We start from the raw sequence: 27,121 nt of genomic DNA, 5'->3' as shown, positions 1-27,121 counted from the left end.
TTCCTACCCCACCCTCATTCCACACACCATACTCTCCTCCTTCTCTCCTCTGTCCCCCGGCCTGAATGCCTATTCCTTCACTTGACCAACAACTCTGGTGTCACATCCACGGCTTCCCCTTGTGACCCAGAGCCCCTGTTGCCTGGGATTCCTTCTTTTCACTCCAGAGCCCCTGGTACACATCTCCACGTAGACTTTTCCTTTTATTCACATAGACGTATGCATCCTCAGCTTGCTTACAAACCTCCCTGTGAGGGCTGAGAGCTGCTTTCTCAGTGACATTTTGGTGAATGGCCAACATTTCCCAGGAATGAACTAGATGCAGACCTAGCTCTTGAGGTATTCCTTGTCAGACAGCTAAAAGACCAAACAGGTAACTGGACACCTCCAGTTACTCCTTCAACAAGTGGTTTTTGAGCTACCGTATGCCAGATGATCAAGGCAGATGCAGCCCTCGTGTTGGACACAGGCCACTACAGAACACTGTGATTGATATCGTTGGACTTCTCATCCAGCCCTGCAGGGTGAGGTAGCTGGAGGCTGACACGTCCAGGGAGGTAACAGGTGAGGCTGAGGAGCACGCGCTGGGGCGAGAGCAGCGAGGCTGTGTAGCAGCTGGGTTCAGGAGCAGGCCAGGGGGAAATGGACAGTGTGGAGAGTGGCAGGCCAGGCAGAAGCACAGCGTGGAAGTAGAGAGAGTGGTGGCAAGCACGGTAATGGGGGCCCAGGTGAGAGATGACAGTGACCTGACCCAGCCAGCTGCGGTGGGGGGACAAAAGGAAGTGGACAGATGAAGACACACTATACTGAGGGTTAAAAACAACAGGATTTGGCAGATGGTGAAAACGGTGGGCCCTTTGCTGAGATAAAAGAGCCAGCAGCAGATCTTTGGGGTCTAAGGTTAGGGGGCCGGGGTTCTCCATACAGAGGAGTAATGTGGGAGGTGCCCACAGCAGTGCACCAGGCCCTAGAGTAAGAGATCTGTGTGACCTTGGGGGTCATTTAATCTCTCTGAGCCAAGTGTTCTCATCTGTCAAATGGGCAGAATGCTCACCTAGTTTATAGGGTGACTGAGAACTCTCTGTGGCATCCAGCCCGGGGGCACACACCTCTGCACCCCCAGCTCTGAAACTGTGGACAGCAGTGCTCATGTTTGTTGGGCATCTCCAAGCCCTTTGTATGGATTAGCTCACTCTTTCTCCACGGCCACTGACGAGGAAACTGAGACAACATGTCACCCTCCAGCTCTCACTCCCATCCCCTGCTGTGCTCCCAGTGAGTGTGTGGCCTAAGAAAACCCTACAAAGTGATATACTCACAAACTCCACAAATAAACCAAGATGGAATCCTGAAAAACGTCCAAATAACCCGCAAAAAGGTAAGAAAAGAGAATAAGGAAACAAACAGAAAACAAATCATAAAACGGCAGACTTAAGGATGAGTCTGGCCAAAGGCTCCGCTCCCAGCACACAGTTGGAGTTGGTATTTACTAGGGACCAGGCATGCATCTGAAGGGGATGGGGAAGGTGAGTGGCTGTGAGCAAGAGGCAGGGTCTGAGTTTGAAGGGCGCCCCAGACCTGGACAGGAGCATGCACAGGTGTGAAGGGATAAAGGAACAGCCCTTTGGAAAGGCTTTGAGAAGCTTGGCTTGGTCAGGAAGAGCACTTGGAAAAGCCTGAATTAATTCCTTGACATTTATATATTGGGCAACTACTGTGGATTAGATGGGATATTACTGAGCAACTCCTATGGACCAGCCTGTGTGGGGTCAGAGGGCCAGCTCAGCTGTGAGACCTTAAGCAGACTTCCTCTCTCAGACCCACAGAGGCCAAGTCTGTAAAATTCAGCAATAGTTCCTGCCTCTCAGCTGGAGTTTAGCTAAATTAGAAATAAAAATACCCACCAAGGCTTGTCTACTGTGTGTCAGGCCTTGTTCTGGGCCCCTTCCACACAGAATCTTATGTGATCTTCAACACTGCCTTCTCACTGGGGGTCATGCCCATTTGATAGATGAGACAGGCTGAGAGGCGACAGTGGCACCCAGTGGGTCTTGGGTGTGGCCTGTCCCAATCCTCCTAATGCCCAGCGAGCTGAGCTGGACCCCTCAGGGCACAGTCCCTGTCCTTTGTTCCTTGTTAACCCTAGAGCTGCCATTCCATCTCTCCTTCACCCTGTAGCCTTTCCCACTGTTGGGCTGAGGACTGGTTGCCAGAAGCACCAAGTTTTGGTGGGAAGGAGTAGGAAGGCGCGTTTTGGTTACAGGCTGGCCAGCCTGGCCAGTGTCCCCACGACTGCCAAATCTCCTGTACTGAGTGCTCACGTGCATTTATTTACATCTCACTCATCACTTAGGGGAAAGTGTTTCAACACAGACTTTGGATTCACACTCAGGCTAAATCCTAGCTCTTCCCCTTATTAGCTGTGTGACCCAGGGCAAGTCACTTCCTTCTCTAAGACTGTCTCATCCATCAAATGGGCATGACCCCCAGTGAGAAGGTGGTGTTGAAGATTGCATTAGATTACTCTGCATGGAAGGGGCCTAGAATGAGCCTTCACACAGTAGACAATCCTTGGCAGGTATTTTTATTTCTAATTCAGCTAAACTCCATCACCTCCAGCCCCAGAAGTGCTTTCCTGACCCAGAGCTGTTCCTACTTTGCAGGCCAAGGAGCCCCCTAGTTAGGGCCAGCTTCCTCAGAGCACTCCTGAAAATTCCTGTGGGCTCAGGAAAAGGAGAATAACAGATTTAATTAACTCCCAGTGACTGGCAGCATCGTGTTTTTATCTGGGCTGCGTCACCATGGCAGCCTCATGGTGGGGTTGTCGAGGGGGCGGGTGGAGCTATTGTTCCTGCCATTGTGTGTTCTGGAACACAGGCCCAGGAGAAAGGGACTGGCACGGGCACCAATGGCACATGGCACAAAGCAGTCACGGAGTCAGAAAGGAGCCATCTGGGGGAGAAGTGTGGGGTGGCCTGTGTGGCCTGGCTTCCCCCCAGCTTGCTCTCAGACCAGTCTAAGTCAGCTTAATGTGGGGTCCCCAGCTTGGGGCTCAGGCTCACTGTGGCCCCCAGAGCTGAATGCATGTGTGCCTTGGTTGGGCATGCTGAGGATGGGGGGTCCATGGGGCTCCTGGAAGAGACCCACAAAGTAGCTCAAGCAGCAGCACTTTCCCACCCCAGGCTAGGGTTTTGTGGCCAGGCTTGGGTTCAAATTATGGAACCGTCAACTGCCATCCACACAGCTAATTGTGTAAAATCTGTAAAACAGGAATAATTTGTTACCCCAAAGGGTTGTATGTGAAAGCCCCTGGGTATAAGGCAGTCAGGAAGGGGTCATTCCTGTTCTGAGGGGGTGGTGAACAGTCGCCTGTCCCTCCTCAGTTAGGCCTCCCTCCTACATACCTCTTAGGATGCAAGGTTCCCCTCTCAACCCTGGCTGTGGAGAGGAAATGGAACTAGAGGTGCCCATCTGGAGTGATGTGGAACCAGGTGGTACCGATTACTTGAGCTAATTTTCCTACCCTCTGCAGAGAGGGAAAGGAATTGGGGGAAGAGACATGGCGGCCTGGAGCTAGAAGGGCAGGGCCAAGTGGGGCTGCGCATGGGTAGGAGGCTGAGGAAGCGGAGACGGAGCTGGGATTCAGCAAGCGGAGGCGCCTAGAGTAAAGGAAAAGAGGGAACGGCCCACGCTCGGCGGCGCGTTGGGCTCAGACAAAGGCTGGTAGCACGCAGTAGCCGCGGGAACCACCCGCCCGATCGCCCCCTACAAGAGCTGAGACAAGCAGGAAGCCGCGGTGCGGTCCGGAATGTTACACGCTTTGGACATCCAGGGTTGGGAGCGGATACAAGGCCTAGGGCGCCAGGGGCTGCCAGGTGTGTATGCATAGGGCTGAAGCTGGGCACCGGCGGGCTGCTTGTGGGGCCTAGGAGGTGGACCACCTTTTCTCCGCCGCAAAACAACTGCGCCATGGCTCCCCTTCGGCGCCCTGGGAGTCTGCCTATGGGCCTCTCGAGCCCTTTCGGAGCTGGGGTACCCTGCACCCCGGGGATGCGGATGGCGAATCTCCGTTCGCACTGAGGTCGAACCTGGCATTCGCGCGCCCCCTGCTGGCCTGCCTGGAGTCACCTCGGCTGGGAGGCGGCGGCGGCCGGGTCTCAGATACGGGAAAGCCCTACGGGGGAAACCTCTGAGCGTGACGTCATCCAGGTGACGTCACCGGGCCCCCGCGGAGTGCGGAGGTTCCGTAGAGGAGGCTTCCCCGGGATTGCGCAGGGCACCGGCGCGGGCAGGGAAGTCGTCCGGGGCACGCCTTCACCGCGCCCTGTGTCTGTCCCACAGGTCCCGCGCGGCCCCGGGTGAGGCCCGCCAGCGTGCCTGTCGGCGCCATGGGAAGGAGCGGGCGCCGCTGCTGCTGCCCCCTGCGTGCGCGCGCACGACTTGAACCCAGCTGCGGGCAGCCCCCGGCCGCGGGTCCCCGAGTGACGCTGGAGGCATCTGGGAGCTTGGCGCGGGCCCGGGGCCACGTCGAGGAGCCCATTGTCCAGTGAAACAGCCGAGGACCCGCCGCCCGCGCCGCCGCCATGGTTATGTCCCAGGGCACCTACACGTTCCTCACGTGCTTTGCCGGTTTCTGGCTCATCTGGGGTCTCATCGTCCTACTCTGCTGCTTCTGCAGCTTCCTGCGCCGCCGCCTCAAACGGCGCCAGGAGGAGCGGCTGCGTGAGCAGAATCTGCGCGCGCTTGAGCTGGAGCCCCTTGAGCTCGAGGGCAGCCAGGCCGGGAGCCCCCCCGGCCTGGCGCCCCCGCCACCACCTCACCGCGGTCGTCTCGAGGCGCCAGCGCACGCCCACCAGCACGTGCACGTGCACCCGATGCTGCACCACGGGCCCGCGCAGCCGCACGCGCACCCGCACGCACACCACCACGCGCTTCCGCACCCACCGCCGCAGCACCTATCAGTACCGCCGCGGCCGTGGAGCTACCCGCGCCAAGGTAAGTACCGACCTCCGCCAGAGGGCAGCCTGGGTCACTAGGGTGGGCGAGGCCTCGTCAGGGGGCGGGCTCGCTGCTTACCCGCGGGGCTTCCACAGGACAGCCTCCTTGAGAAGCTAGGAGGAGGGAGCGGGCTGGGTCTGGGGTTGGCGGCTGGCCAAGGCCTCTGCGGGAGGCTGAGGACGGAGAGCCTCACGTCCTCGGACCGCTTCCCACTTCGCAGCGGAATCGGACACGTCCAAGCCACCGTGCTACGAAGAGGCGGTGCTGATGGCCGAGCCGCCGCCGCCCTACAGCGAGGTGCTCACGGACACGCGCGGCCTGTATCGCAAGATTGTCACGCCCTTTCTGAGCCGCCGCGACAGCGCGGAGAAACAGGAGCAGCCGCCGCCCAGCTACAAGCCGCTCTTCCTGGACCGGGGCTACACGTCGGCGCTGCACCTGCCCAGTGCCCCGCGGCCAGCGCCGCCCTGCCCTGCGCTCTGCCTGCAGGCGGACCGCAGCCGTCGGGTCTTCCCCAGCTGGACCGACTCAGAGCTCAGCAGCCGAGAGCCACTGGAGCACGGAGCTTGGCGCCTGCCGGTCTCCATCCCCTTGTTCGGGAGGACTACAGCCGTATAGAGGGCGCCCGGCGTCCCGGGCCCCACCCGCGGACTCCTGGCCTGATTGCGGGGCTTTTTAAACGCTTCCCTTGGACTGCGGAGGTGGGGGGCGGGGCGGGAGGGAGGGATTTCTTACCCCGTTTGTTACATTTTGAGGATAATAAAGGTGTGTGATCTGGTTTGGTACAAGCGGAGGGGGCACCCACTGCTTGCACCCAAGGTTCTGGCGGCCAGGTGTGCCCGGCCTTATCGGGACCGAACCTTGTTGCGCCTTTCAGCTACAAACTGGCCTGAGGGTGTAGAACTAAACCTGAGGTCTGCCTGCTTCAAACCACTGGCCGGTTCCCCAGGGAGCCTCATATCCCACCTTCCTTGCCCTTGAGGTCTTGGCGAGGGCGCTCCCTGCTGCCTTGGAAGTGGGAAGAGTTGGGAATGGGGTCGTGGCAGGCAGTCCACCCCAGATCAGCCCCTGGAGGCCCGGAGCAGCAGGCCCGAAGGGATCTGGATTTCTTTATTAACAGACATGAGCACGACCTGTTACAGAAGTTTGTGCTTTCCAAAAAACAGTTACTGAACGTGAAAAAGGAACCCAAGCAAAGAGGGAGGAGATGGAAAGGGGCCACCCATAGCCCTGACCTGAATCACGCCTAGGGCCTCCAGCCTGGGACCTGCCCAGCAGGAGGGGGCAGGAAAGGGCCAGGAAGCTGAGAGGCCCCAGCTGGGCCTGCTACTTCCTTCGGACCAGGTTGGGAGGGGTCAAGAGAAGGGGGGAGGGGGGCGGGTCCCAGGGAACCAGAGCCCACGAGCCATTTATTGCCATGTTTTAAAATTCGTGCAAAATATCTGAAGCCCTGGACAGAGAATACAAAGTGATATTTTTCCAAGAAACAGAAAACTAGGAAAAGAGGTGGGGGGAACATTTTCCCACCAGAACTTCCCCCCACGCCAGGCCCCAAGCAGGGTGAGGCCTCCACCCCGGCCAGCTGAGTGAGCAGGGAGGACTAAGAGCTACAATCTGGACCGGGTGGGAAGGGGGTGGAATTTGCAACAGCATCTCAACTACCAACGGGAGGAAAACCAGTCAACTGTACAAGTCTCCTATCAACTTTAAAAAAGAGAGAAAAGCTGTAAAAGTAGGGCCCTGTGGGTAGGGAAGCGGCCAAGTCCCCGGCCAGGGCCGGAATCCAGAGTGGGTGCCAGGCGGAGCTGCTGCAAGTGCAGGCACTGCGGGCCGTCTGGCCAGAGGCCAGCGCAGGTGGGCGGCCTTGGCGAGGGCAGCCTGAGGGCAAGCATCACCGCTAGTCGCCACCCTCGAAGCCCTCCTCCTCTTCTGGTACCGGGTCTGCATCCCAGCAGGTGATGTCGATTTCTATGGTGTAGGGAAGGGAGGGGAGTTAAGGAGATGGCCCAGCAGATCCATGCCTGTGTCCCTCCCAACCCTGGGGAGCTGTGCCAGCTGTGTGGGGGGGGTAGGGGGGGCGCTGCCTGTCCACACTTGAACACAGCACCGCCACCCAAATTCTTCTCCATCACCCATCCCAGTACTACCTGGAGGCTTGTTGTAGAACATAGGAGGTGGAGCCTTTGCACACAGCTCTTCCGATTGGGCAAACTCCTCCTCCTGTGATTGGCTGAAATACCCCTCACTGGCCTGTAGGAGAAAAGGTCCATGTCACTGGGTCCCACCCAGCAGGACTAGGGCTGACCTACCAGGCCTGAGCACGTTTCCCCTGCAACCAGCGATTCTATCAGCGGTTGCCAGGCAAACACAGATGCCCGCCTTGGGAATAAAAGCAGAGCTGGCCCAGGGAGGGGGAATGAAATACAGCTTCCCCCCCACCCCCGAACAATGTGGGTCACAGAGAAAGGGGGCAGGGTACTGCTGCAAGCCTAAGGAAGGCAGGGTCAGCCCCCTGCTCCAGCCCTGACCACTTCCCCTCCCATTAGGCAGCCCCAGCCCCACCTGGGTCCCCTCCTTCTGGGTGGTCTCGCCATTGGTCAGCAGCTGGGGCTCTGGCTCCAGCTCCGGCTCCGGCTCCTGATCCAGCTCCTCTAGAGCTGAGGGCAGAGTTGGAGCCTGGGGGGCAGCCAGGGGCTCCCCTTCTACTTCCTCCCCTGGGTCACAGAAGGTGGCTGGTGGCTCAGGCAGCTCATCAAAATTGAGAAGGTTGGCACTGCCTTCACCAGCCGGCGGCAGTGGCTCCTGAGCCACCTCGTCCAGCAGGGGCACTTCTGCCAGAGTGACTTCGGCACCTGAGGGTGGTGTGGGGGCCCTAGGCTCAGCCTGGGGTACGGAGGCCCCTTCCCCATTGCCAGGCCATAGGTCAATGAGGCTGGCAGTGGCAGGGGTGACGGTGTTGGCAACACTGGTGTCAGCAGCGGCAGTGTCGGTTTCAATGGCATCAGCTGCTGGGGTATCAGCTGCAGAGGCTCCAGCCATGGCAGGCTCTAGAGAGGCAGCCAGGACTGCCTGCTCTGTAGACGCCATGAACATCAAGTCCTCTGTGGGGCTGCCTTGGCCCTGGGGAGGCTCTGGTGCCTGAGGGGACTCCTCCAGGGGGCTGGCCCAGGCCTGAGGGTCTGCTGCTCTGGCTTCCTTGCTGGTCTCTTCACTATCCAGGCCAGGGCTGGGTTCCTGGGTCTCTGTCAAAGCACAGATGGAGGAGACATGTGATCAGCTCCCAGGAAAGGATGCAGGCCCTGGGCAGGCACCCTACAGTACCCTGCCCACCCACTGAGGAGTCCAGGAAAGAAGGCCTCCACTAAGACTTCCATGCAGAGTGCCTTCTAGCACCCACTGGTCCCCACTGCCCCTTTACCTAGTGTCTTTCAACCTCTCAGCAGCCCTGGGAGGAAGGCGCAATCCCCACTCCAGGGAGACACTGAGGTTCAGAGAGGGCAGGTCTGACCAGGGCTCCTCGCTGCCCCAGCCACTTCCAGGGCAGTACAGTCTGGCCCAGATCCCTGGGGGGTTGTTACCATGGCCATTTGGCGTTCCCAGCCCAGGGGCTAGGGTCGTTCACACACCTTGGGCTGCTGGGGGTGGTGGTGGCAGTGGTGGAGGCTGCGAGGACGTGACCTCATCCAGGGCCCGCTCGATCTGCTCAGTGACAGGGGTAGAGGCCATGCTGGAGTCAGATGGGCTCCGGGCAGGGATGGGGGTAGGCACCATCCTCCGGTGGCTGTCCAGGTGGCTGCCTGTGGAACAAAAACCCCTAGGCTGGTCAGTAAGGGCCAGGGAGCCAGGTGGAACCAGGATTGTCCACCTTGGGGCCTGACCAGCCCCTCCTCTCTAGAGTCTGGGTCGGGGCTGGGAGCTCCCCAGGCCCCCCAGGGGCCAGACCACAGCTCCAGACCCTATAAGCCAGGCCCCTAAGGGCCAGTGTCCCTTCAGGGCCAGGGGAAAGAGGCAGGCGGTACCTGCTCTGGGGACAAACACCAGAGGTCAGCAGTCAGGCTGGGGGAGTGAGGGCAGGGGGACTGCTGGGAAGCGGGGGGCCCTCCTTACCCCCCCACGGAGGCCTGGGGTCTGCTACCTACATGGGAGGGAGGAAGAGAGGTTTGGGGTGCGGTGACAGGTGATATAGGGAAAGGGAGTCCGTGGAGGGGAGGAGGAGGAAGAGGAGGAGGAGGAAGGCCCACTGTCCGATGCCTTTATGAAAGGGCAGTACGGACGACCTGCCAAGAGAGACAGACAGAGAGAGAGACAGAGGACAAGAGAGGGTCAGTCTCCCCCACCCCCACCCCGAGGCCTCATCCACCCCCAAGCTGGCCCTGGATGTCCAAGCTGCCTTCAGCCAGGGCGCACATTCAGCCAAGCTGGGCCAGAGCCTCAAGCCAACGGATGACTCCACCATACCAGCCACACACAGCAAAGAGCCTGATACGCCACAGTGCAACCAGCCTCAGGGCAGCCCACGCCTCGGAACAGCCTGCCCCACCCCTCGGAGCAGCCTGCCCCAGCCCTGGAACCCTAGCCCAGAGCCAAGCACACAGAAGGGGCAAACAGACCAGCAGACAGGGAGCGGAAGGGGGCTTCAAGGAGAGGTGGAAGCTGCACAGGGAGAATCCAAACAGGGAACCCTGGGTACAGGCTCCAGGCTGCTCAAACTCAGGACCAGGGAAAGAGCCCACTCCCCATGCACCCACAGGCCTTCAGATAAGACCTAGTTCAACCCCAGCAGGGCTACTCCTTGCAGCCAGGGGGATGCCTTAGCCCTTGTGTGAAATGCCCAGATGGCTCGAGCACAGCCCATTGCTCAGCCCAGGCCCAACACTGACCCTGCCCGAGCCCTTCTCAGCCCTGCCACCTGGAGGTGGCGGGTGGAAGCACACTCAATGACTGGCCTTGCCTTCTCCAAGGGGTCCTTGGGCAAGGTTTCCCTTCCAAGAAAGGTCCCAAAGAGGCTCAAGGCCAAAACCTGAGGAGTGGGGATTGGGTGGGGGTGGGAGCTGGGACTACCTGGTCGGTGGTTGAAGGGTGAGGGCACATCACAGCTGCCTGCGGAGGCCGATGCAACTCTTTCCTGCTGCTTAAAGAACTCCCGTGGGTTATCAGGTCGCTGGGCAATAATGGCTGCTGCCTCCTGGGGGCACATGGAAAGGGTCAGGCCAGGCGGGGCCCGACTGAGGCAGCCCTACCAAACTCAGATGTCTGGTCCCCCTGGCTCTCACCTCTACCTCCGATTCTGACTTCTTCATCTGGGTCTCTTCCTCCTCATCCCGCTGGTCACCCTGGAAACCAAAAGGGAAAGTGTTCTGAGCACCCCACTCCCACAAGAGCTCTTGGCTTTCTTACAGCCCCTATGTTTCCTCCACTATCTGGAACCACTTTCACGACCCAGTCACACAGCACTTTCTATCTGCAAGGTCCTCAGCCACCTCATCTCCAGTCCAGACAGGCCCCTGGGCACCCCAGGACACCCAGGAGCACTCCCTGATTTGCAGCTAACTTTTCTCGAACCTCCTACCCCAGCACCTAGCCAACCACACCTCCATCACTGCTGCGTGGATCTTGGTATCATGACTGAGGTTTCTTCATTAGTCCCCTGCCTCCTTGTTCTCTTTCCCCCCATTTCTTCTCTACAGACCTGAAAGGATCTTTTCAAAATGTTAATTAGTCGCCATCACTTAAAAATCAGGTTTTCTTACTGAGATCAGGGTCTCCAGTTTCTCTTGAAATGCCAGAAGCCCTGGCAACACAGGCCAGCATGTCCCAAAGCAGCCATCGACTAGAGCTGCACTGTAGCAGCCCACAGGGTGTGTGTTGTCCAGTTCACCACAGTCCCCACCACTCCCTACTGCCCTTCACATGCCCACTTCACTCGCTGTTTTGAGATTGCAACCACAGGAATAAAGGTAGGTGGGGCCCCTTTGCTTGGCCCATGTTCCCTTCTCCCTGCCTGATCTAGTCCATCACCTCTCACAACGCTCCCCTCCCACCCTGACTCGCCCACACCCTGTGAGATGTAGGCATAAAGTCCTCAGCATGATGTAGTTGCAGTTCCTGGAACATGCATACAACTTCCCACCTCCGTGCCTTGGCATGGGAGACGAATATCTCTCCCCAAGTACCCGACCCCCACCCCAGGTCCAGCTCTTCCTGCTTCCGGTCTCAGCTTGGGCACTGCCTCCTTGGGAAGGGGTCCCTGGCCCATTCAGGTCATTTCCTTCCCTGGGTCCCCATGAGGTGTTCCAGGCATACACCACAGATTACACTGCGTCGTAATTTCCTGTTTCTGGATCATCTCCCCACCCTCTGTGTGTAATACAGGATAAGAACTCACTTATGTGTGAGTGACCAGCCCAAGGTTCAGTTCATACCTGTTTCCTCAGTTGAACTCATCACACCAAAAGCCTCAAGAGGGTTGTCACCCCAACTGCCACTTTGTGTCTTCCAGAATGAAGTCTAAACTCCTCCTCTGACCTTGCTCTCTCCTCCCAAATTTCCCAGCGGGCTCCAGTCATTGGGGAAGGCTCCTTGCCTTCCCCCCAAAATGTACATCCCACCAGCCTTTGCTGTTACGCTGCCCCTGCCTAGTATAACCTTGCTAGGTTCCTCTGCCTTGTTCAAAAAAAGGACCAGAGGCAGCTTACCACAAAAACCTTAACTACATAACACTGTGAAAAAAACACTGAAACAAATTAGAGCTTGGGGTTGGAGAGAGACATCAATGCACTAACCATAAATGTCAATAGCATTGCTATGCCTGAGCATCTTCAGATAAATGGAAGCTCCCCGGCATCCCAGGCAAAAAGGGAACTCACATAAGGAATGCAATTCTTATCAGAAGAGAGAAAGCAGAATAGCTCCTTAAGCCAATATAAAGCACTTCTAAATTCCAAAGTTTCTCATGTGGGAATTCCCTCAGAGGACCTGAAGTTGCAGGGTAACCACAGTGACCTGCTAAAACACCTACTGTCACTGTCACATGAGCCACACTTGAAGGGCCAGATGAGACTATAAAATAATGATGTGACACTGTAAGCCTTTGCCTGAAACACTGGTAATTGGTGAAGATGAGCAATCAGTTCAGTGGGTTCACTATACTATTCTTTCTACTTTTGTGTACGTATGTGAAATTTTCCATAAAAATAAGCTTTTTCGAAAAGAAATTGCTCTGAATGGATGAACAAAATCTGGTATACGTATACAGTGGAATATTAACAGCTTTCAAAAGAAAAGACATTCTGACACATGGATAAACCTTGAAGATGTTATGCTAAATGAAATAAGCCAGTCACAAAAGGTAAAATAACGGCGTGATTCCATTCATACAAGGTACTTTGAGTAGTGACATTCTTAAACACAGAAAGCAGAAAGCAGTTGCCAGAGGCTGGGGGAGGGGGCAGTGGGGAGTTAGTGTTTAATGGGTACAGAGATTCAGTATGGGAAGATGAAGAAAATTCCGGAGATAAACAGTGGTGATGGCTGTACAATATAAATACACTTAACACCACGGAACTGTACACTGAAAAATGGTAAAGATGGTACGTTTTATGTTATGTACACTTTGCCACAATTAAAAATAAACTAATTAATCAATTAATTGTAAAAAAGCCTTGTTCATCTTGTTCTCCACCATGTTTCTCACACTGGCACATGGCAGGTGGCAAGGGTTTGCTGAATGAATGAGGCTGCAGCTTACTAACCACACGTCCTCTCCACCCCCAGGGGCTAACGTGAGTGGAATGACCTATGACAGCCATTAATGCCAGTGCCGGCAGGGCTGTCCTGCCAGCTCCCTCCCAGCCTCCTGTGGGTGTGACCTTGGAGTCTGTCTGAGTCCCCATGGCCCAACGGCTACCCAACACAGTCCCAGTCCAGATGACTACTGCCCACCTCCTGTCCTAAACTCTACCATGCTCAGCTTTGAATGATCTTAACTATTTCTCAAGTATAAAATTCAATTCAAAGCATGAAGATTTGACTCCACTGTGATTTTGAAGGGGTCAATCATGATGACCCTATGGGCCATCCCAGTGTTTGGAGGTTCAGCCAGCACCCCTGGAACAAGTACCTGTTCTCAAAGAGACACTACACACACTTGTATGTAGATGCTCAGAACTCCAGCCCAGATCCATTCAATGGCTCTGCAGTATTCTTGCCGTGGGGACCAGGCCTCGAGCCCCATATAAGTGCAGGAAGCATGTCTAATCCACCTCGAGCCCCTCAGGCCCTGCTGGGCGGGGGCAGGAGGAGCCTGGTCAGTGAGGGTCTGGGTCAAGGTAGATTTTCTCTTTCGGTCTAGAGTATTAGCTTCTCCAAGGAGGTCTCTTTCCACAGCCAGGGAACAGAGCCTCACATGATCGGGTACCAGGCCTGACACTGCATGCTACCCCATGCCCATGCAGCGGTACCCAGAATGCCCAGCACTGTCCCCAAGACACTTACTCCCCCCACAAGAGGCGCAGGAACACGAGGACCATCCTCGCTTCCCTGGGCAGGAGACAGGAACCCCGACTAAGAACTTACAAAGACTGACTGCTCCTTCAACCGCCTCTTGGCCTCCTCTGCTTCTAAAGTCTGTTGTTTCCTCCTGGAATGAGAGGTGCAGGCAAGCCTTCAGGATGGGCCCACGTGGGGCCCACGGCCCAGCACCCCGGGGGCGGGGCGGGGCGGGGCGCACCTGTGCTCCTCGATCTGCTGCTCCCGCTCCCGGTAGCGCCGCTCCCGCTCCTCCTGCTCCTGCCGCTCCTGCTCCATCCGCTCTTGCTCAAACCGGAGTCTCTCATCCAGAGCCTTCTTCCGCTCCTCCTCCTTCCTCAGCTCTTCCTCCTTCTGCAGCACCCCGTGCCAAGGCAGTGCAGGCCCTGAGCCTGGGGCCCGCCCCAGCCCTCCAGCCCATCCCCAACCCAGGGTTCTGAGAACTCAGGGGCTCGCTCTTTCAGTAGGGGAAGCACGTAGGATGGCCCATGCTGTGCAAGCGAGGCCCTTAGGGAGAGAAGGCAGAGCTACCCCATGGGGTTAGGACAGGGAGTGGCAGCTCAGCCTGCAGGCCGGGGTCAGGGTTCACACCTTGGCCTGCTCCCAGAACTGCTCGCGGTTAATCCGCTTCATCTCCACAGCTGCGTCGGTCTTCTGATAGGTGGTGCCCTGCAGAGTCAAGCGGCCTGGCGTGAGCGCAGCCCACAGGCCGAGTGCTCAGGAGCCCCCACACGCAAAGGGTGAGGACTGAGAGGAACCGGACGGCGGAGCCCTGGGCAGGGCCAGCCTGCCCGGGGCGCACACTGACCACCGGCTCGGCGTTCTCATCCTCACGCAGCCGCAGTCGGTGCAGCACGGGGCTGGAAAGCCGTGCCAGCCCGTTGGAGAGCCGCTGCCCGATGGCGCCCGCATCTATGTCTTCCACACTGCTGGCGTTCACGATCACATCGACGCCCTGCAGCAGGAAGAAGGCGTGTTCAGGCGGCAGGGCTCCCTCCCATCACCGCCCCCATAAGCCCTGACCCTGCTCGCACCTGGAAGAACTCGGCCACCTTAGCCACGTGGCTGGCACAAGCACATTTGCGGGCATCAGGCACATCTTCGCCAACCTGCAAAGTACCCAGCGAAAGGGGGTGTCGGGAAAGGACAAGAGTTGGCGGCAGGCTGAGGGCCAGGGCTCTCTTCCCGGGACTAGTGGGGTTCTCTCCAGCAGTATCAGTGAGTGGAGTGGGATGGAGGATAACCGTTCTTGGGCCTTCGGCTCCCTTCCCCAGCCCATAGCTGCATACCCAGTTGATGAGCACGTATTTCGGCAGAGCAGCCTGGGAGTCCTTGACGCTGCAGAAGCCATACATCACCTTCTGGTTCTCAAAGTGGCCAGAGAGCTCCTGCAAGCCCCCATCTGGGGGAATCAGGAGGGTGTCAGGCGCCATCTCCTGAATCCCTCCCCCACAAAGGGCCTGGAACCCAAAGCAAAGACTCTTCTTGTGGGCTCTGCAGGCACCGCCAGAGATCTGGAAGTCCCAGAGTTCTGTGTTGGTGTGAAAGAGGCAGCAGGCAGGTGTGAGCTTTGCCTCTGAATCCCCCAGGACCTTGGGGAAGAACTGAGGAAGTGTTCTTCACACATCAAGTCTCACGCGGGGCTGGCACCCACTGAGGTAAAATAAAACCTTTTAGGGCTCTCAAGAAAGTGGGGTGATCTGGGCCATCCCTGCCAGGCCCATTCCCGTCTAGCTGTGTGACTTCGGGCAAGTCACTCTCCCTCTCTGAGGCTCAGTCTTCTCATAATCAAACAGGAAACAAGTCTCCCTCCCTCCCCACCCTGGGGATCTTAGGGATAACCACAGGAAGGACACAAGTGTGGGTCTGCTGGATGAAGGCAGCGAGGTGGCCTGGAGCCAGGCGGGTGGGGAAGAAAGCAACCGGAGGGGCGAGCGGAGAGGAAGGCAAAGGAATGGCTGGAATTCTTACCTCCTGACGCTGCAAGCTTGAGGTCATCTGAGCCATCCTCATATGTGTACAGAGCCCTGGGGAGAGGGAGGGGTGGCTGGGAGAACTGGCAGGGCCCAGGCAGCCAATTTTGGGTGGAGACGGCTCTCGGGGATAGGAGGGATACAGAGGGGGCAGGACAGGAGGGGGGTTCCAGCCCAGCACTTAAGCCTTGTCACCATGACAACAATGGCTAAGCACCATTTCAGGCTGGAACCCAGTGGGGGACAGTCTGGGATCTGATGGAGGGAGGCCTGGGTCAGGTGGGGAGCAGGCAGTGGGGAAGAAATCGCTGCCCAGTCGCTTGCTTCCAGTGAGCCAGTGTGTTGCGTCCTCGGAGCCCTGGCCCTAGCAGCCTGCAACTCAGCCAGCGGTGTGAGATGGAGATTCCAAGGCGACGGTTCCTTGGTTACCGTTCCCTGGCTACCGCTCCTCATCCCCATTGGCCGTTGCCAGGAACCTACCTGGCGCGTGCCTCGGTACCCACTGCCCCTCCCCCCACACCGAGGGGGATGGGGAGAGAGAACCTGGTGCTGTTCAGCTCTGGGCATCCCCTGGTAACTATGGCAACCCAGCAATTGGCACGCGACTGGCCCACCCCAGCTGCATTCTCCTGAACACAAAGGACCCCAAGGGGACACGCCCTCAGTCTCAATCTCAGTCTCTCTGAAATGGGGATGAGGTCACCATGGTCACTCCTGCCTGGACTCTGGCCCCTGGGTGAATGTGCTCTCCTGGCCTTCCAGCCCTAGGCCTCCTCCGCCCTAGCTGAGGCTCTGGCCTCTTGGGACTGCTGGCCTTGCCTTCCCTCTCAGCTTTGGCAGAAAGCTGACCTAGCAGCCTTCCTCCTTCCTCCTCCTCCCTAGCTTTTTCTTCACAGGTAGCAGTGGCACAGCATCCATTCCACAGAAGGGAAGACAGAGATAGCTCCTCCCCAGGACCCACTTGGAGGACAGGCTTGGGGCCAGGAATAAAGGTCATGTACCGGAGGTGCAGGAGGCTCAGCCCCTCCCCCAAGCTCCTCTTTCCTTACTGCCAAGGTAGGGGGCTAGGAGGGGAGGAAGCAGGAGCACCAGGGAGATGCAGAAGAGAAAGCGAGCAGGGAGAGGAGGCAGACAGAGAAGACAAGAGAAGGGAGGGAAGTGAAGGGATGAAGAGAAAATGAAGGAGCAAGGGAAATGGGAGGGAAGGAAAGAGGGAGGAGAGAAGAGGGAGGAAGGGAGAGAGGGAGGAGGGTGGAGGGCGGAGCAAGGAGGGAGCAGGGAGGGCCTGGTCCAGGCCCAGCCCCATGAGGTCAGCACAAGTCACTGCCAGAGCCAAATGGGCCCCCAGCCCCCTGCTTCTCGGGATCCCTCCCTCCTGAAAGGGACACAGGTGGGCTGTGGGGCCGGGAGCTCCTGGTCCAACTGTTGCCCAGGCTACAGTCCTGGCAGCTGCTTCTCAACACAGCTGTCCCACCACCTGTCTGGCTGCCCTAAACCCACCACTGGGAACAAAAGGCCCTTAGAGAAGCAGGGTCTTCCCTTCTCCATTCCACAGATGAGAAACTGAGGCAGAACTCCAAGACCCTGGTTCCCAGACACTGCTCTGGCCATCACACCTCCCTGGGGTGACTTGTCAGCCTCTCCTAGGCTCTCTGAGGGACCCTGGCTCCTCCCAGGAACCTGCCCCTTCCATTCTTTACTCCTTGCCTACCCACCTGCAGCCACCTTTCCTGCTGCAGCCCTGGCCCTTACCTGGTGGAAACCATAGCTAAGTTCAAAGGTTTCAGCAGGCCTTCAACCCTGAGCTCCGCCCACCTGCCTTTCCAGCCAGACCTCCGTATCCATACCATACACTAGGGTCACATTGGATGGCTCCCTGATTCCCAGCACAGTTCTGGATATTTCCCAACCTGGAGCCTCTGCATATGTGGTTCCCTTCACAGGAAGGCCAGACCTGTTTCTCCACCCATGCCCATCCCTGACTGAAATCTCTCAGGGACCCAATGCCAGCTCCCATGAAGCCCTGCCCTGCGCTGCACCTCCCCAAAGCGCTTACCACACTCCAGCAGGGACAGGAAGAGGCACCTGATCCTGCCCCAGATCTCACTAGACCACCAGTGCTTCTCAAACACATTCGAGGTGGCCTGAGCCTTGGGTGGGTGGGAGCTGGTGAAACTGCAAGGAATCAGGATGGAGGGGGGCAGGAATCTACACCACCTCCAACCCCTGGAGACAGACACTGTCCTGAACTATAAGCTTCGTGAAGGTGGGACCATCTCGGCCAGAGAAAGTGGACTGGGGTGAGGTGGGAGCTGAATGTAGCAGCTCCAGGGAGATCCTGGGGTCAGCTGAGGATGGGGGGCTCAGGGCAGGTGGATTCTTCAGGACAATCACACTCTCAGGATATCAGAACTGGAAGGGCCTTGGGTATCCCAGGTATGGTTGAGCCCAATCCCCTTTTCCTCTTTTCAAGAGGACCAGAGAGGAGCAGAGACTTGGTGTGGCTATGTATAGCGAGTCGGATCACATCCAGGACAACACTAGTTCTTTTCACTACACAGTCTGACTTCCTGGGTCCCCTGCTGCCAGCATCAGGGCAGCGGTCCATTTCAGAGTGAGCCACCTAGGAGTGAACTCCCCCACCCCTACTCCCCACTCAGAGGCAAGGTAAGGGAGGGAAGTGCCAAGCCCCATTTGCCCAGACAGCAATTTTACCCAAGACGCCCTCCTCCAGCCTCTGAGTACAGGGTCTGCCCCTGAGTCTTGAGACTCCACTGTACCCCTGGTTCTGTGCTAGGTGCTGGGGGCCCTCATGTCCCCTTCTGCAGGTTGATCCTCACATCCTTTCTACCAAATGTTTATCTGGGCCCTTGGGAGTAAGCAAATGTATGTATGTATGACGGTGCATGTGTACATCTGTGTGTGTCCCACACACAACGCAGATTGGGGTGGGGGAGGGGTGAGGCACGCCAGTGATGAATAACTCACTTTGGCCACATGGATGCTGCTGGGTGGTGGGAGCCCAGGCCTCTGCTGAGCAGGATGTGGGCCAGCAGTGGCTGTGGGAGCTCTGCCTTTGGGAAGGTAGGGGTAAACGGGGTGGTGGCAGGCAGCACCCCCGCACTGGAGGGCAAGGGTTCCAAGGTGGGCTGTGCCTCTCTCCAGGCATGGCCCATATCCCAAGGCCAGCTCCTCCACCAGGCCAAGCCGGCCACTTGCCCTGAACTCCTCCCATGATCTCAGTCCCCATGGGGCAGGGCTGGGACAACGGATGGGCCGCTTGCCCGCTTAGCCTGTGCTGGCCTCTCCTATGACTGACCCGCAGGACACGAGAGCTTGCTTGTCTCCCGCGTCCATCCCTCCAGGCCTGGCCGCCCGCCAGTGCTGCAGTACTGTGGCATGGATGCCTGGCCATCTTGTCCCCTCCTCCAGCCCCCAGGTCAGTGTCCTCCCAGAATGAGGGTGAGGCCATCCCAAGTGAGGTCCCTCAGACCTGCCTTCACTTTGTGTTTCCTGCCTGCCAAGGGGAGAAGAGCCCTAGGGAACAGAATGGGCATCTGCCCCAGGAGAAGAGTATCTTGGGAGGATGATGATTCCTGAATGGGGCAGTGTGAAACCCCCTGGCTTTCCTGCCACCATGGGGACTCCAGTCCCAGAGCAGGTGGTCCAACCCCTCCCACAGCCTAGGGGGAGACAACAGCTGGGGAGGGAGGAGAGGGCAGCCCAGCTCCTCCCCCACAGAGGAGCTGAGAGCCCCTTGCCCCTGGGCCACCGGGCTAGGGGCTCAGTGGATCCACTCACCCCCTCATCCTTCTCTGGGAACTCCCTGCAGAGTGGTGCGCCTGGGGGCTTCCTCCCAGGGACCCCACCTGGCTCCCTAGGCAGGCAGTTCAGTTCCTTTGGCATGTCCCAGCCCAGCTGCCTACTCCCTGCAATCCCCTTGGCATCGAGGAGAGCACTTATCCTTGCCTCCTCCTCGACCCCTCAGGGGAACAGGAGTCACTTGGCGGTGGCCCTGTGGCAATGAACGTCTTTCCATCACACCCCAACTCCGAGAGGCCCCCCGGTGGGCGGGGCGCCCCGGCCCCCAGCCCGCTCTGCTCCTCCCCCGCCCTAGCTTTCCTTTGTGCTGTGGCCGGGGCCGGGTTGGGCCGGGTAGGCTGCGCTGGCTCTGCTAGCTCGGTCCCTGCCCCGTCCTCGCCCGCTCAAAGGTGGCAAAGGTGCCCTTGGCCGCCCATGCACACCTGTCCGCCCGGCCCGAGGCAAAGGGGAGGGGGCGGGCGATGGGCTTCCACAAGGCCGGGAGGCCCCGGGCCACACATCTGGACCCTGCGTCTCTCCAGCCCGCGTCCGGCCACCGTTCCCACCGCGCGGCTGGGGCCGCCTCCGGGCGCTTGGGGCCCGCCGGTGCCCCGCCTGGCCCAGCCCGGCCCCTCCCCCGGCGCGCACAAAAGCAGCCCCTCCCTGGCCCTCCCGGGCCGCTGCACCATTTCGGGGTCTCCCCCTCCCTCCCGGCTGCGGGGCGACTGGGCCGGGTGGAAACAAAGGCGCGGCAGCACGGGGACAAAGGGGCTGGGGGGCGGGGGCGGGGGCTCACCAGTCGGCCGCGCTCTCCTCCCGAATCACCTCCTCGTACGCCGCCAGCAGCTCCAGGCGGTGGCCGCTGAAGCTGACGCCGGCCATGCTGCGGGCCGGACCGAGGCCGAACGGACAGACGCACGGACGGACGGAGAAGGAGGGAGGGAAAGAGGGAGTCGCCGCGCCGCCGCCGCCTCGGAGCCTCTGCAGCGTTGCGAGCCGAGCGAGCCAGCGGCCGGGGGAGGGGAGCCGGCCGGCGGGGGGCGGGGGGCGCTGGCTCCGCCCGGCTCGCTCACTCCGCGCGCTCGGTCCTAGCGCCGCCCCGACCCGGCCGGGGGGAGGCCCGCCCCCCCTTCCCGGCCTGCCCCGGGGCGCCCCCACGCCCCTCGCCGTCAGTCACTGCACCCCGCGCCCGGGCGGGTGTACCCATCTGCACGGGTCCATTCTTCCCGTGTCCCAAATTCTCACCTGTGGTGTCCCCAGCCACAAACCTAGCCCCGTCCCCACCTCTCCAATCCCTATCCAGGCCCAGCTTCATCCCTCTCCTTCCCAGCTCCCGGTCCCAATCCCAAATCCACTCCATTCCAATCCGGCCCAGCCCCACTCCGTCCTTAATTTATCTCCACCCAGCTTCACCCCTATCACTGGTCCATCCCAACCTCCAGCCCCAACCCAATTCCCGTGCCAGCCACCCCTGGCCCATCTGCAGCCCATCCCCACCTCTGAAAGGCCCATTCCTAGTCCATCCCCATCACTGTCCACTGCTGTCTTCATCTCCAAATCCAGCCCATTTCTTTCCCCTCCCAGCTCCAGCCCCACTCCCAACCCCATGCTTAGCACACACCCACTACCCATTCATCAGACCCCATCCCTAGCTGCACCCTCCTCTTTCCAACCTACCCTATTCCCATTCTGATCCCTGTTCCCAACCACACCCCTCCATCCCTGCCTCCTAGACCATTCTCAGCTCCTTACCCCAACAATGCCAACCTCTACCCCATCCCTGCCCTACCCTATGCTGAGCACCCCTCCCTTACCAGCTGCCCCCTGAGTCCTCTCAGGTGGGGCTAGACTAGGAGATCCTTTGCCTTCTCTCCCAAGCCTCAGGCCTCCCAGAGGAATCTAACCCCAGACTCTCAGGGCAGGGCTCCTCCAAGGAGACTCCAGGGCCAGCTTCCTGGCACCTTAATTTCCCAAAGCTCTGAACACAGAAAACACTGGGGCCTAAGAGGAGTCCCTCGAGGGGAAGTGGACACCACTGCCAGGGCCTCCTGGAGCATCTCTGCTCCTGTCTGAGCTGGAATCCTGAAACCCTCTGCAGCTCTCAGAAGCCTTTACCACCACCTACAAAGCCTCCCACCCCTGTCTTCCCAGAGGAGGTGACAGAACCTGAGCAAACTTTACCTGGTCCAATCTGGGAGGTGGTGGGGCTGGGCCTCTGAGTTCTGAGTTGGGTAACCAGCTGGGCCAAGAGGAGGAGAGCAGTGTGTGCACTGATCTCCAGCAGTGGGTCCCAGCACTTTGGGGTGGGAAGAACCTCTTAAAACTCAATACATTTCATGGGAACTCTCTGCGTCCACTATGCCCATGGACCCCTGGTTTCTCCACGGCCCCCACTTGGAGCAAGTCCCAGGCAGAGTCAGTAGGATTTCCGGGGAGGGAGGAAGACCCCACAGCAGGGCTGAGGGGTGCCTGGGAGCGGTAGGTAGAGGGATCTCCAGCCTCGTCCCTTCCTGCTTCCTTTGACTTTTCCCAGCCCAGAATGCCTTTCATCTCCCCATCCCGAAGCCCCCTCCCCAGCCTCCTGCTCACTCAATTTCACATCCAAAAAACAGAAGCCCTACCTGCATGCTCTCCCTTCCTCAAATTCCTACTTCCCCCCAGCCACCTACAAACTCCAGCCACACCCACTCTTACCTCTTTGCCATCTATATTTTTAAACAAACTTAATTTTAGAACAGTTTGAAATTCACAGAAAAATTACAAAGATAGTACAGAGTCCCCATATGCCCCATGCCCAGTTTTCTCTATTTTCAGGGGAGCAAGAAGTTTCCCTGCTCACCCTCCTTGGAGCCTACCCTTCACCCCTCCACATCATTATCATCCTATAATTTGTACATCTGTAGTCTGTCTCCTTCCCGCATTTCCCTGGCACTGCTCTGGCCAAGGTCACCAGAGACCACTAAATTGCCAAGTTCAGTGGCCCTGTTGTAGTCCTCAGTTTCCTCAACCGGTGGGAGCAGGGTGACCAATGATCACTACCTCTTCTGCAAATCTGCCTCCCATCAGCTACCTGCTGCCCCTGAAACCCACACACTCAGCCTTGGTGGGTGGGTGCTGGGTGCCTCCTTGGAGGCCCTCCCACCAGGCTTTCATGTCTACCACTCCCAGCACTGATCACCCTTCAAGTCTCTCCCACTCCTAGATCTCCAGCTCCTCCCTGCCCCTCACCCCCTCAGCACTGGGAGCCTAGTCCAATGGCTTCTGGGTCCCCAGAGTGGAAAAGCCAAGAAAGAGAGAGGATTCAGATCCAGAAGCTGGATCACTTGCTGTGTGACCTTGAGGAAAATGCTTTCCCTCTCTGAGTTTCCTCTTTGACAACATGTTGTGAGGATAAGATATGACTGGATGAAGGCTTAGGAAGCAAGAACCCCTTCCCCTTCCTCCTTGCAGCCCCGCCCTCCCACGCCCACTTTCCTGCTCTGCACTCCCCCACACCTCTCAGAGAAGGCTTCAAGGCTGACATGTAGGTTTCAGGACTTTTTCAGCACCAGCTGGTGGAGCCTTCTCTGCCCTCACCCTCCCTCTGCAAGTTCCTACCAAGCACACCTTCAGAATTTGCCCTCTCATCATTACAATGCTCCCAGCACTTTCCAGGTCTTGCCCCTGGCATGGGGCCAGCCACTTTCACCACTTAGCTCTGCTCCTGAGCTGCACAGACTACCGTGTGACTTTAGACTCTGCTTGGCCTTTCTTGTCTCACTATAAAATGGGGATGATAATGATGGTACCCACCTCATAAGGTCTGTTTGAGGAGGGTTTTTTTTTAATTTGTTTATTTTATTTATTTATTTTTGGATGTGCTGGGTCTTTGTTGCTGCGCATGGGCTTTCTCTAGTTGCGGTGAGCGGGGAGGGGGGGCTACTCTTTGTTGCAGTGCGCGGGCTTCTCATTGTGGTGGCTTCTCTCATTGTGGAGCACGGGCTCTAGGCCTGCGAGCTTCAGTAGTTGTGGCACACAGGCTCAGTACTTGTGGCTCACGGGCTCTAGAGTGCAGATTCAGTAGTTGTGGAGTATGGGCTTAGTTGCTCCGTGGCATGTGGGATCGTCCCAGACCGGGGCTCGAACCCATGTCCCTGCATTGGCAGGTGGATTCTCAACCACTGCGCCACCAGGGAAGACCCTGTTTGAGGATTTTTAAAAAGTATCTAGAAAATGCTTAAAATGGCAACTGCACATAGTAGGTGCTATTGACAGGTTGGCCATTATTACTATTTCACGGCTGGGAAAACCGAGGTTCAGAGAGCGGCAGTTACTCGCCCTGTAATACACAGCTGGTGAGTGGCAAAATCTGTATGGGAACCCCAGTCTGTCCTGCATCATTTCAGCATAGCACACACCCTCCCTGCTTCCCCTTCTAGCACCCCCATTTTTGCATCCAGGGGCTGGCCTGGAATTTGGTAGTAGCTCCTGAGGCTACAGCTGTGGGGTCTAGGGAAGGAGTCAGGGGGCAGGGATCCTAGGCGTGGAGAGCAGGATGTCTGCCCAGTGCAGTGGATGTCCATGGTCAGGCATCCCTGCCCGTCTTCCAGTTGATTTTCCACTGCAGGCTCCAGAGGGGAGCATGTGATTCAGGCCAGTGGGTCAGAACCAGTGACTGCTTCAGGAATGGACACATGACCCAAGTCAGTCCAATGGGAGCCAGCCCTGAGCTGGCCCCACTGGATGTGGGCCTGGAGCTGGCTGAGGGGCGTCTTTGCTAATAATGGGGAGAGTTGCCTGAGAATAAAGCCAGCACTGAGAAAAGCAGAACTGAGAAATGGAGGTGGGGGGAGATCTGGGGGTGGGGGGTGCGGACAGCGACCCGGGGGCTCAGAGACTCCTGATATACATCCATGGGTACTGGATCCTGCTATGTCTGAAGCCATTAACCTTTTAAGTTAAATGAGACAGATTATCCCTTTTTTTTTTTTCTTTGACAGGCGAACATAGAAGTACAGAAAAGAGAGAAAGAAGGTAAAGAATTGCAGCATTGAGTCCTCTTAATAACGTGTCTCTTTATAATCATTGGGCTATCCCTGTTTTTGCTTAAACTAGTTTGAAATGCAGCTGAGGGTCCTTCCTAGTTGACCTAGTCTCCAAGTAGTAGTCATTTTTGTCAGTGGCAAGGGACATGGGTGAAAGCTGAGTTGACCTTCTACTGCTCCCGGGCCCTGAGTGGGAGAACCTAGGCTGGTCTTGGGACTCTCCCTGGCCACTCTGTAGTGACCCCACTGCACAGTCTCCCAGGGCTGACCCCAGCCTCCTGAGTTCTCCGCAGGCTCCCAGCAAGCTTCTTCTTGCCCCACCATAGCTCCTGGAACCCTAGGGTCACCCCCACATGCCCTACCCTGCTCCACTTTAGGTCCCAGTTGGGGAGGAGCCCTTCCTCCACTCTCAGGTTTGGCTTTGGACTCAGGCCAACTCAGGTTCGAATCCCAGCCCTGGCTGCTGCCCCTGTGTGCCATGGGGCAGGGGCCTTTAGCCCGTAGCCTCAGCTCCCTTCCTATAGCAGGACTCTGTGTACCCTGTGAGTGTTCCAAGGCCCAGGTGGGGCCCAGCACCAAGAAGGCAGCACCAGAATCATCAGTTCCTGCCTGTGTACCCTGTACTCCACCGCCTGTCTCCCTGCTGACTTCCAATGAGCTCAAGCTGCTCAGGGCTGGAAAATGCCCCTCCCTGGCCTGCTGTCTCTCCAGTTGCCCACTCAGCCCCCCGCCAAGGGCTCTGCCCCCTCGGCTGGGGGGACTGCACTCTCCAAGGGTGCTAATGGCCTCCCATGCCCGGTACAAAGACATTTCCCAGTACCCTTGGCCTCCACCTGCATAGCCTCACACCCAAGCTTGAGAACACCGTGATCCCTGCAGTTCTGTGTTGGGGAGGGCGGGTGCTTGGAGGTGCCGTGGGGGAGCACCTTGGCCTTTGATCCATGGAGCAGCAGACCCGGGCCATTCAGGCTGGGTGGCTCTGGACAGGTCACTTTCCCTCTCTGAGGGAAAAGTCCCTCAGATGTTCAGGTCCCTCATCTGAATATCTTTAATGATATCTCTCTTAAGCATGTTTTGATGATTAAATGACATCTAAGAGATTGCTCTGTGGTTCCGGCAGAGAGAGAGGTGGCTGTTCAGAGCAGGTGCCCATGCTTGTTTTTACTTCCATCCAGACCAGCTCTGCTTTCCTGAGGTTCAGTCCCCAGCTCTCTGCTCTTTGCTCTACTCTCCCTTTACATCTGCCCTCCAATTTCTTCAACCACCTTCCCTTGGCAGGAGCCTCCAAGCTGCCTCCTCCACCCCTCTTGGCTACTCAGCTGACCACGACTGCTAGTGGTCCTCTGGGCCCACCACAGCCAAGCCTCTTAAGACAGCCGTCTACACTCTCATCTACACCCTCCCCCTTGATCTTCCAACCCTGGCATCGGCCCCAGCTCTCTGCTAAACTGATCTGGCAAACTTCACCCTGTTGCAAAAGGCCATGGGGACTCCTCGGCCTTACCTGCCTGGTTGACACTCTTGGCGACTTCTGGAAACACTCCTTTCCCGCCTGGGCTTCCCTGCCTCAAGCTCCCTCCCTCCAGAGGCTGTGGTCCTCCACTTCTGGCAGCTGCTTCTGCTTTCTCTGCCCTGTGCTGTGATGTTGCTACTCCCCCATCTCTCATGTCTTCTCTATGCTGCGGCCCTGGCCATCCTCACACTGGATTTGGTCCATGTTTTTTTTTTTTAATAGGATTTTAAAAAAATCTAACTTAGTTGCCAACATTGAAAAACCAAATTTCACATAGAAGTCTGAATCTCTGGACGCTGTTGGTAAACTGGCAGATCTGGCTACAGCTCAGCATTCCCACAGGGCTGCCCCCAGAAGGCCCCCCACAGACGGCTTCCAGCAGCACTCACCATCCACCCCTCTCCATGGAAACCAAGGATGGACTGAGAGAGCTTCATGGTTCAAGAGAAGTGGGAGGGAGTATATTTCTTTGTGGAAGTGAAAGATACTCTGCATTTAATATGCCAAGGATGTCTAGGGACTTCCCTGGTGGTCCAGTGGTAAAGAATCCGCCTTCTAATGCAGGGGACATGGGTTTGATCCCTGGTCAGGGAACTAAAATCCCACATGCCACGGGGCAACTAAGCCTGAGTGCCACAACTACTGAGCTCACGTGCCTCAACGAGAGAGCCCGTGTGCCGCAAACTACAGAGCCCACGCGCCCTGGAGCCCGCGTGCCACAACTAGAGAGAGAAAACCTGCACGCCACAACTAGAGAGAAGTCCGTGCGCCACAACGAAGAGCCCACGCCGCAATGAAAGATCCTGCATGCCTCAATGAAGACCCTGCATGCCTCAACTAAAGACCCGACGCAGCCAAAAAAAATAAAATAAATATTTTTAAAAAGGCAACAAGAAATTCTTAAAAAAAAATAAGCCAGGGATAACTATGTTGAAAGAAAATGACATCTTACCTGCCTTACTCCTGTTGTGACCTGCCTGGGCCCCTCTCTGGGCATCAAAGACAAGTATCTGTGATAACTACCCCAAACTCACTCCCAAATTGAATCCAAGGTGAATCTAGACTTGAATATTCTGCTGCTCCCTGAATTGGTCTCCTAAATGTCCCATAGGCACCTCATTCAGTCATTCAGCAAACATTCACTGGGCATCCACTGTGTGCTAGGCACTGTTCTAGGCTCTGGCAAGACATCATGAAATTGGAAAAACCCGAATGAACTTTTTGGCCAACCCAACAACACAGGAAGCCCTGCACTCATGCTCCAGGGGTCCTCGAGAGAACACAAC

The 27,121-nt window shown here is 57.6% G+C and overlaps 2 protein-coding genes across 13 annotated transcripts; one reads left to right on the top strand and one right to left on the bottom strand.

Annotated features, from left to right (window-relative positions):
- Nucleotides 1-4,583: 4,583 nt before the first annotated feature.
- On the top strand, nucleotides 4,584-5,616 carry PRR7 (proline rich 7, synaptic; the record flags this gene model as incomplete). Its single annotated transcript, XM_082837484.1, has 2 exons — nucleotides 4,584-4,995; nucleotides 5,219-5,616. 2 exons carry the CDS (start codon nucleotides 4,584-4,586, stop codon nucleotides 5,614-5,616), a joined length of 810 nt encoding a protein of 269 aa, XP_082693610.1.
- A 1,062-nt stretch (nucleotides 5,617-6,678) lies between these two features.
- DBN1 (drebrin 1) lies at nucleotides 6,679-20,195 on the bottom strand (the record flags this gene model as incomplete). 12 transcript variants are annotated; one of them, XM_082836947.1, is made up of 15 exons in its annotated part: nucleotides 6,873-6,966; nucleotides 7,146-7,248; nucleotides 7,561-8,240; nucleotides 8,625-8,791; nucleotides 9,134-9,275; nucleotides 10,060-10,183; nucleotides 10,272-10,331; nucleotides 13,573-13,636; nucleotides 13,727-13,878; nucleotides 14,116-14,193; nucleotides 14,333-14,479; nucleotides 14,559-14,633; nucleotides 14,814-14,926; nucleotides 15,496-15,551; nucleotides 20,095-20,180. In XM_082836947.1, 15 exons carry the CDS (start codon nucleotides 20,178-20,180, stop codon nucleotides 6,896-6,898), a joined length of 2,118 nt encoding a protein of 705 aa, XP_082693073.1. The 12 variants fall into 12 exon arrangements, with proteins under 12 accessions (XP_082693072.1, XP_082693073.1, XP_082693075.1 ...); XM_082836949.1 differs by having other exon boundaries at nucleotides 10,060-10,180; XM_082836948.1 differs by having other exon boundaries at nucleotides 14,336-14,479.
- Nucleotides 20,196-27,121: the final 6,926 nt, after the last annotated feature.

Source organism: Leucopleurus acutus (assembly GCF_964270905.1).
Source record: "Leucopleurus acutus genome assembly, chromosome: 3".
Classification (NCBI taxonomy): Eukaryota; Metazoa; Chordata; class Mammalia; order Artiodactyla; family Delphinidae; genus Leucopleurus; species Leucopleurus acutus.
This window is presented reverse-complemented; position numbering and strand designations above follow the sequence as displayed.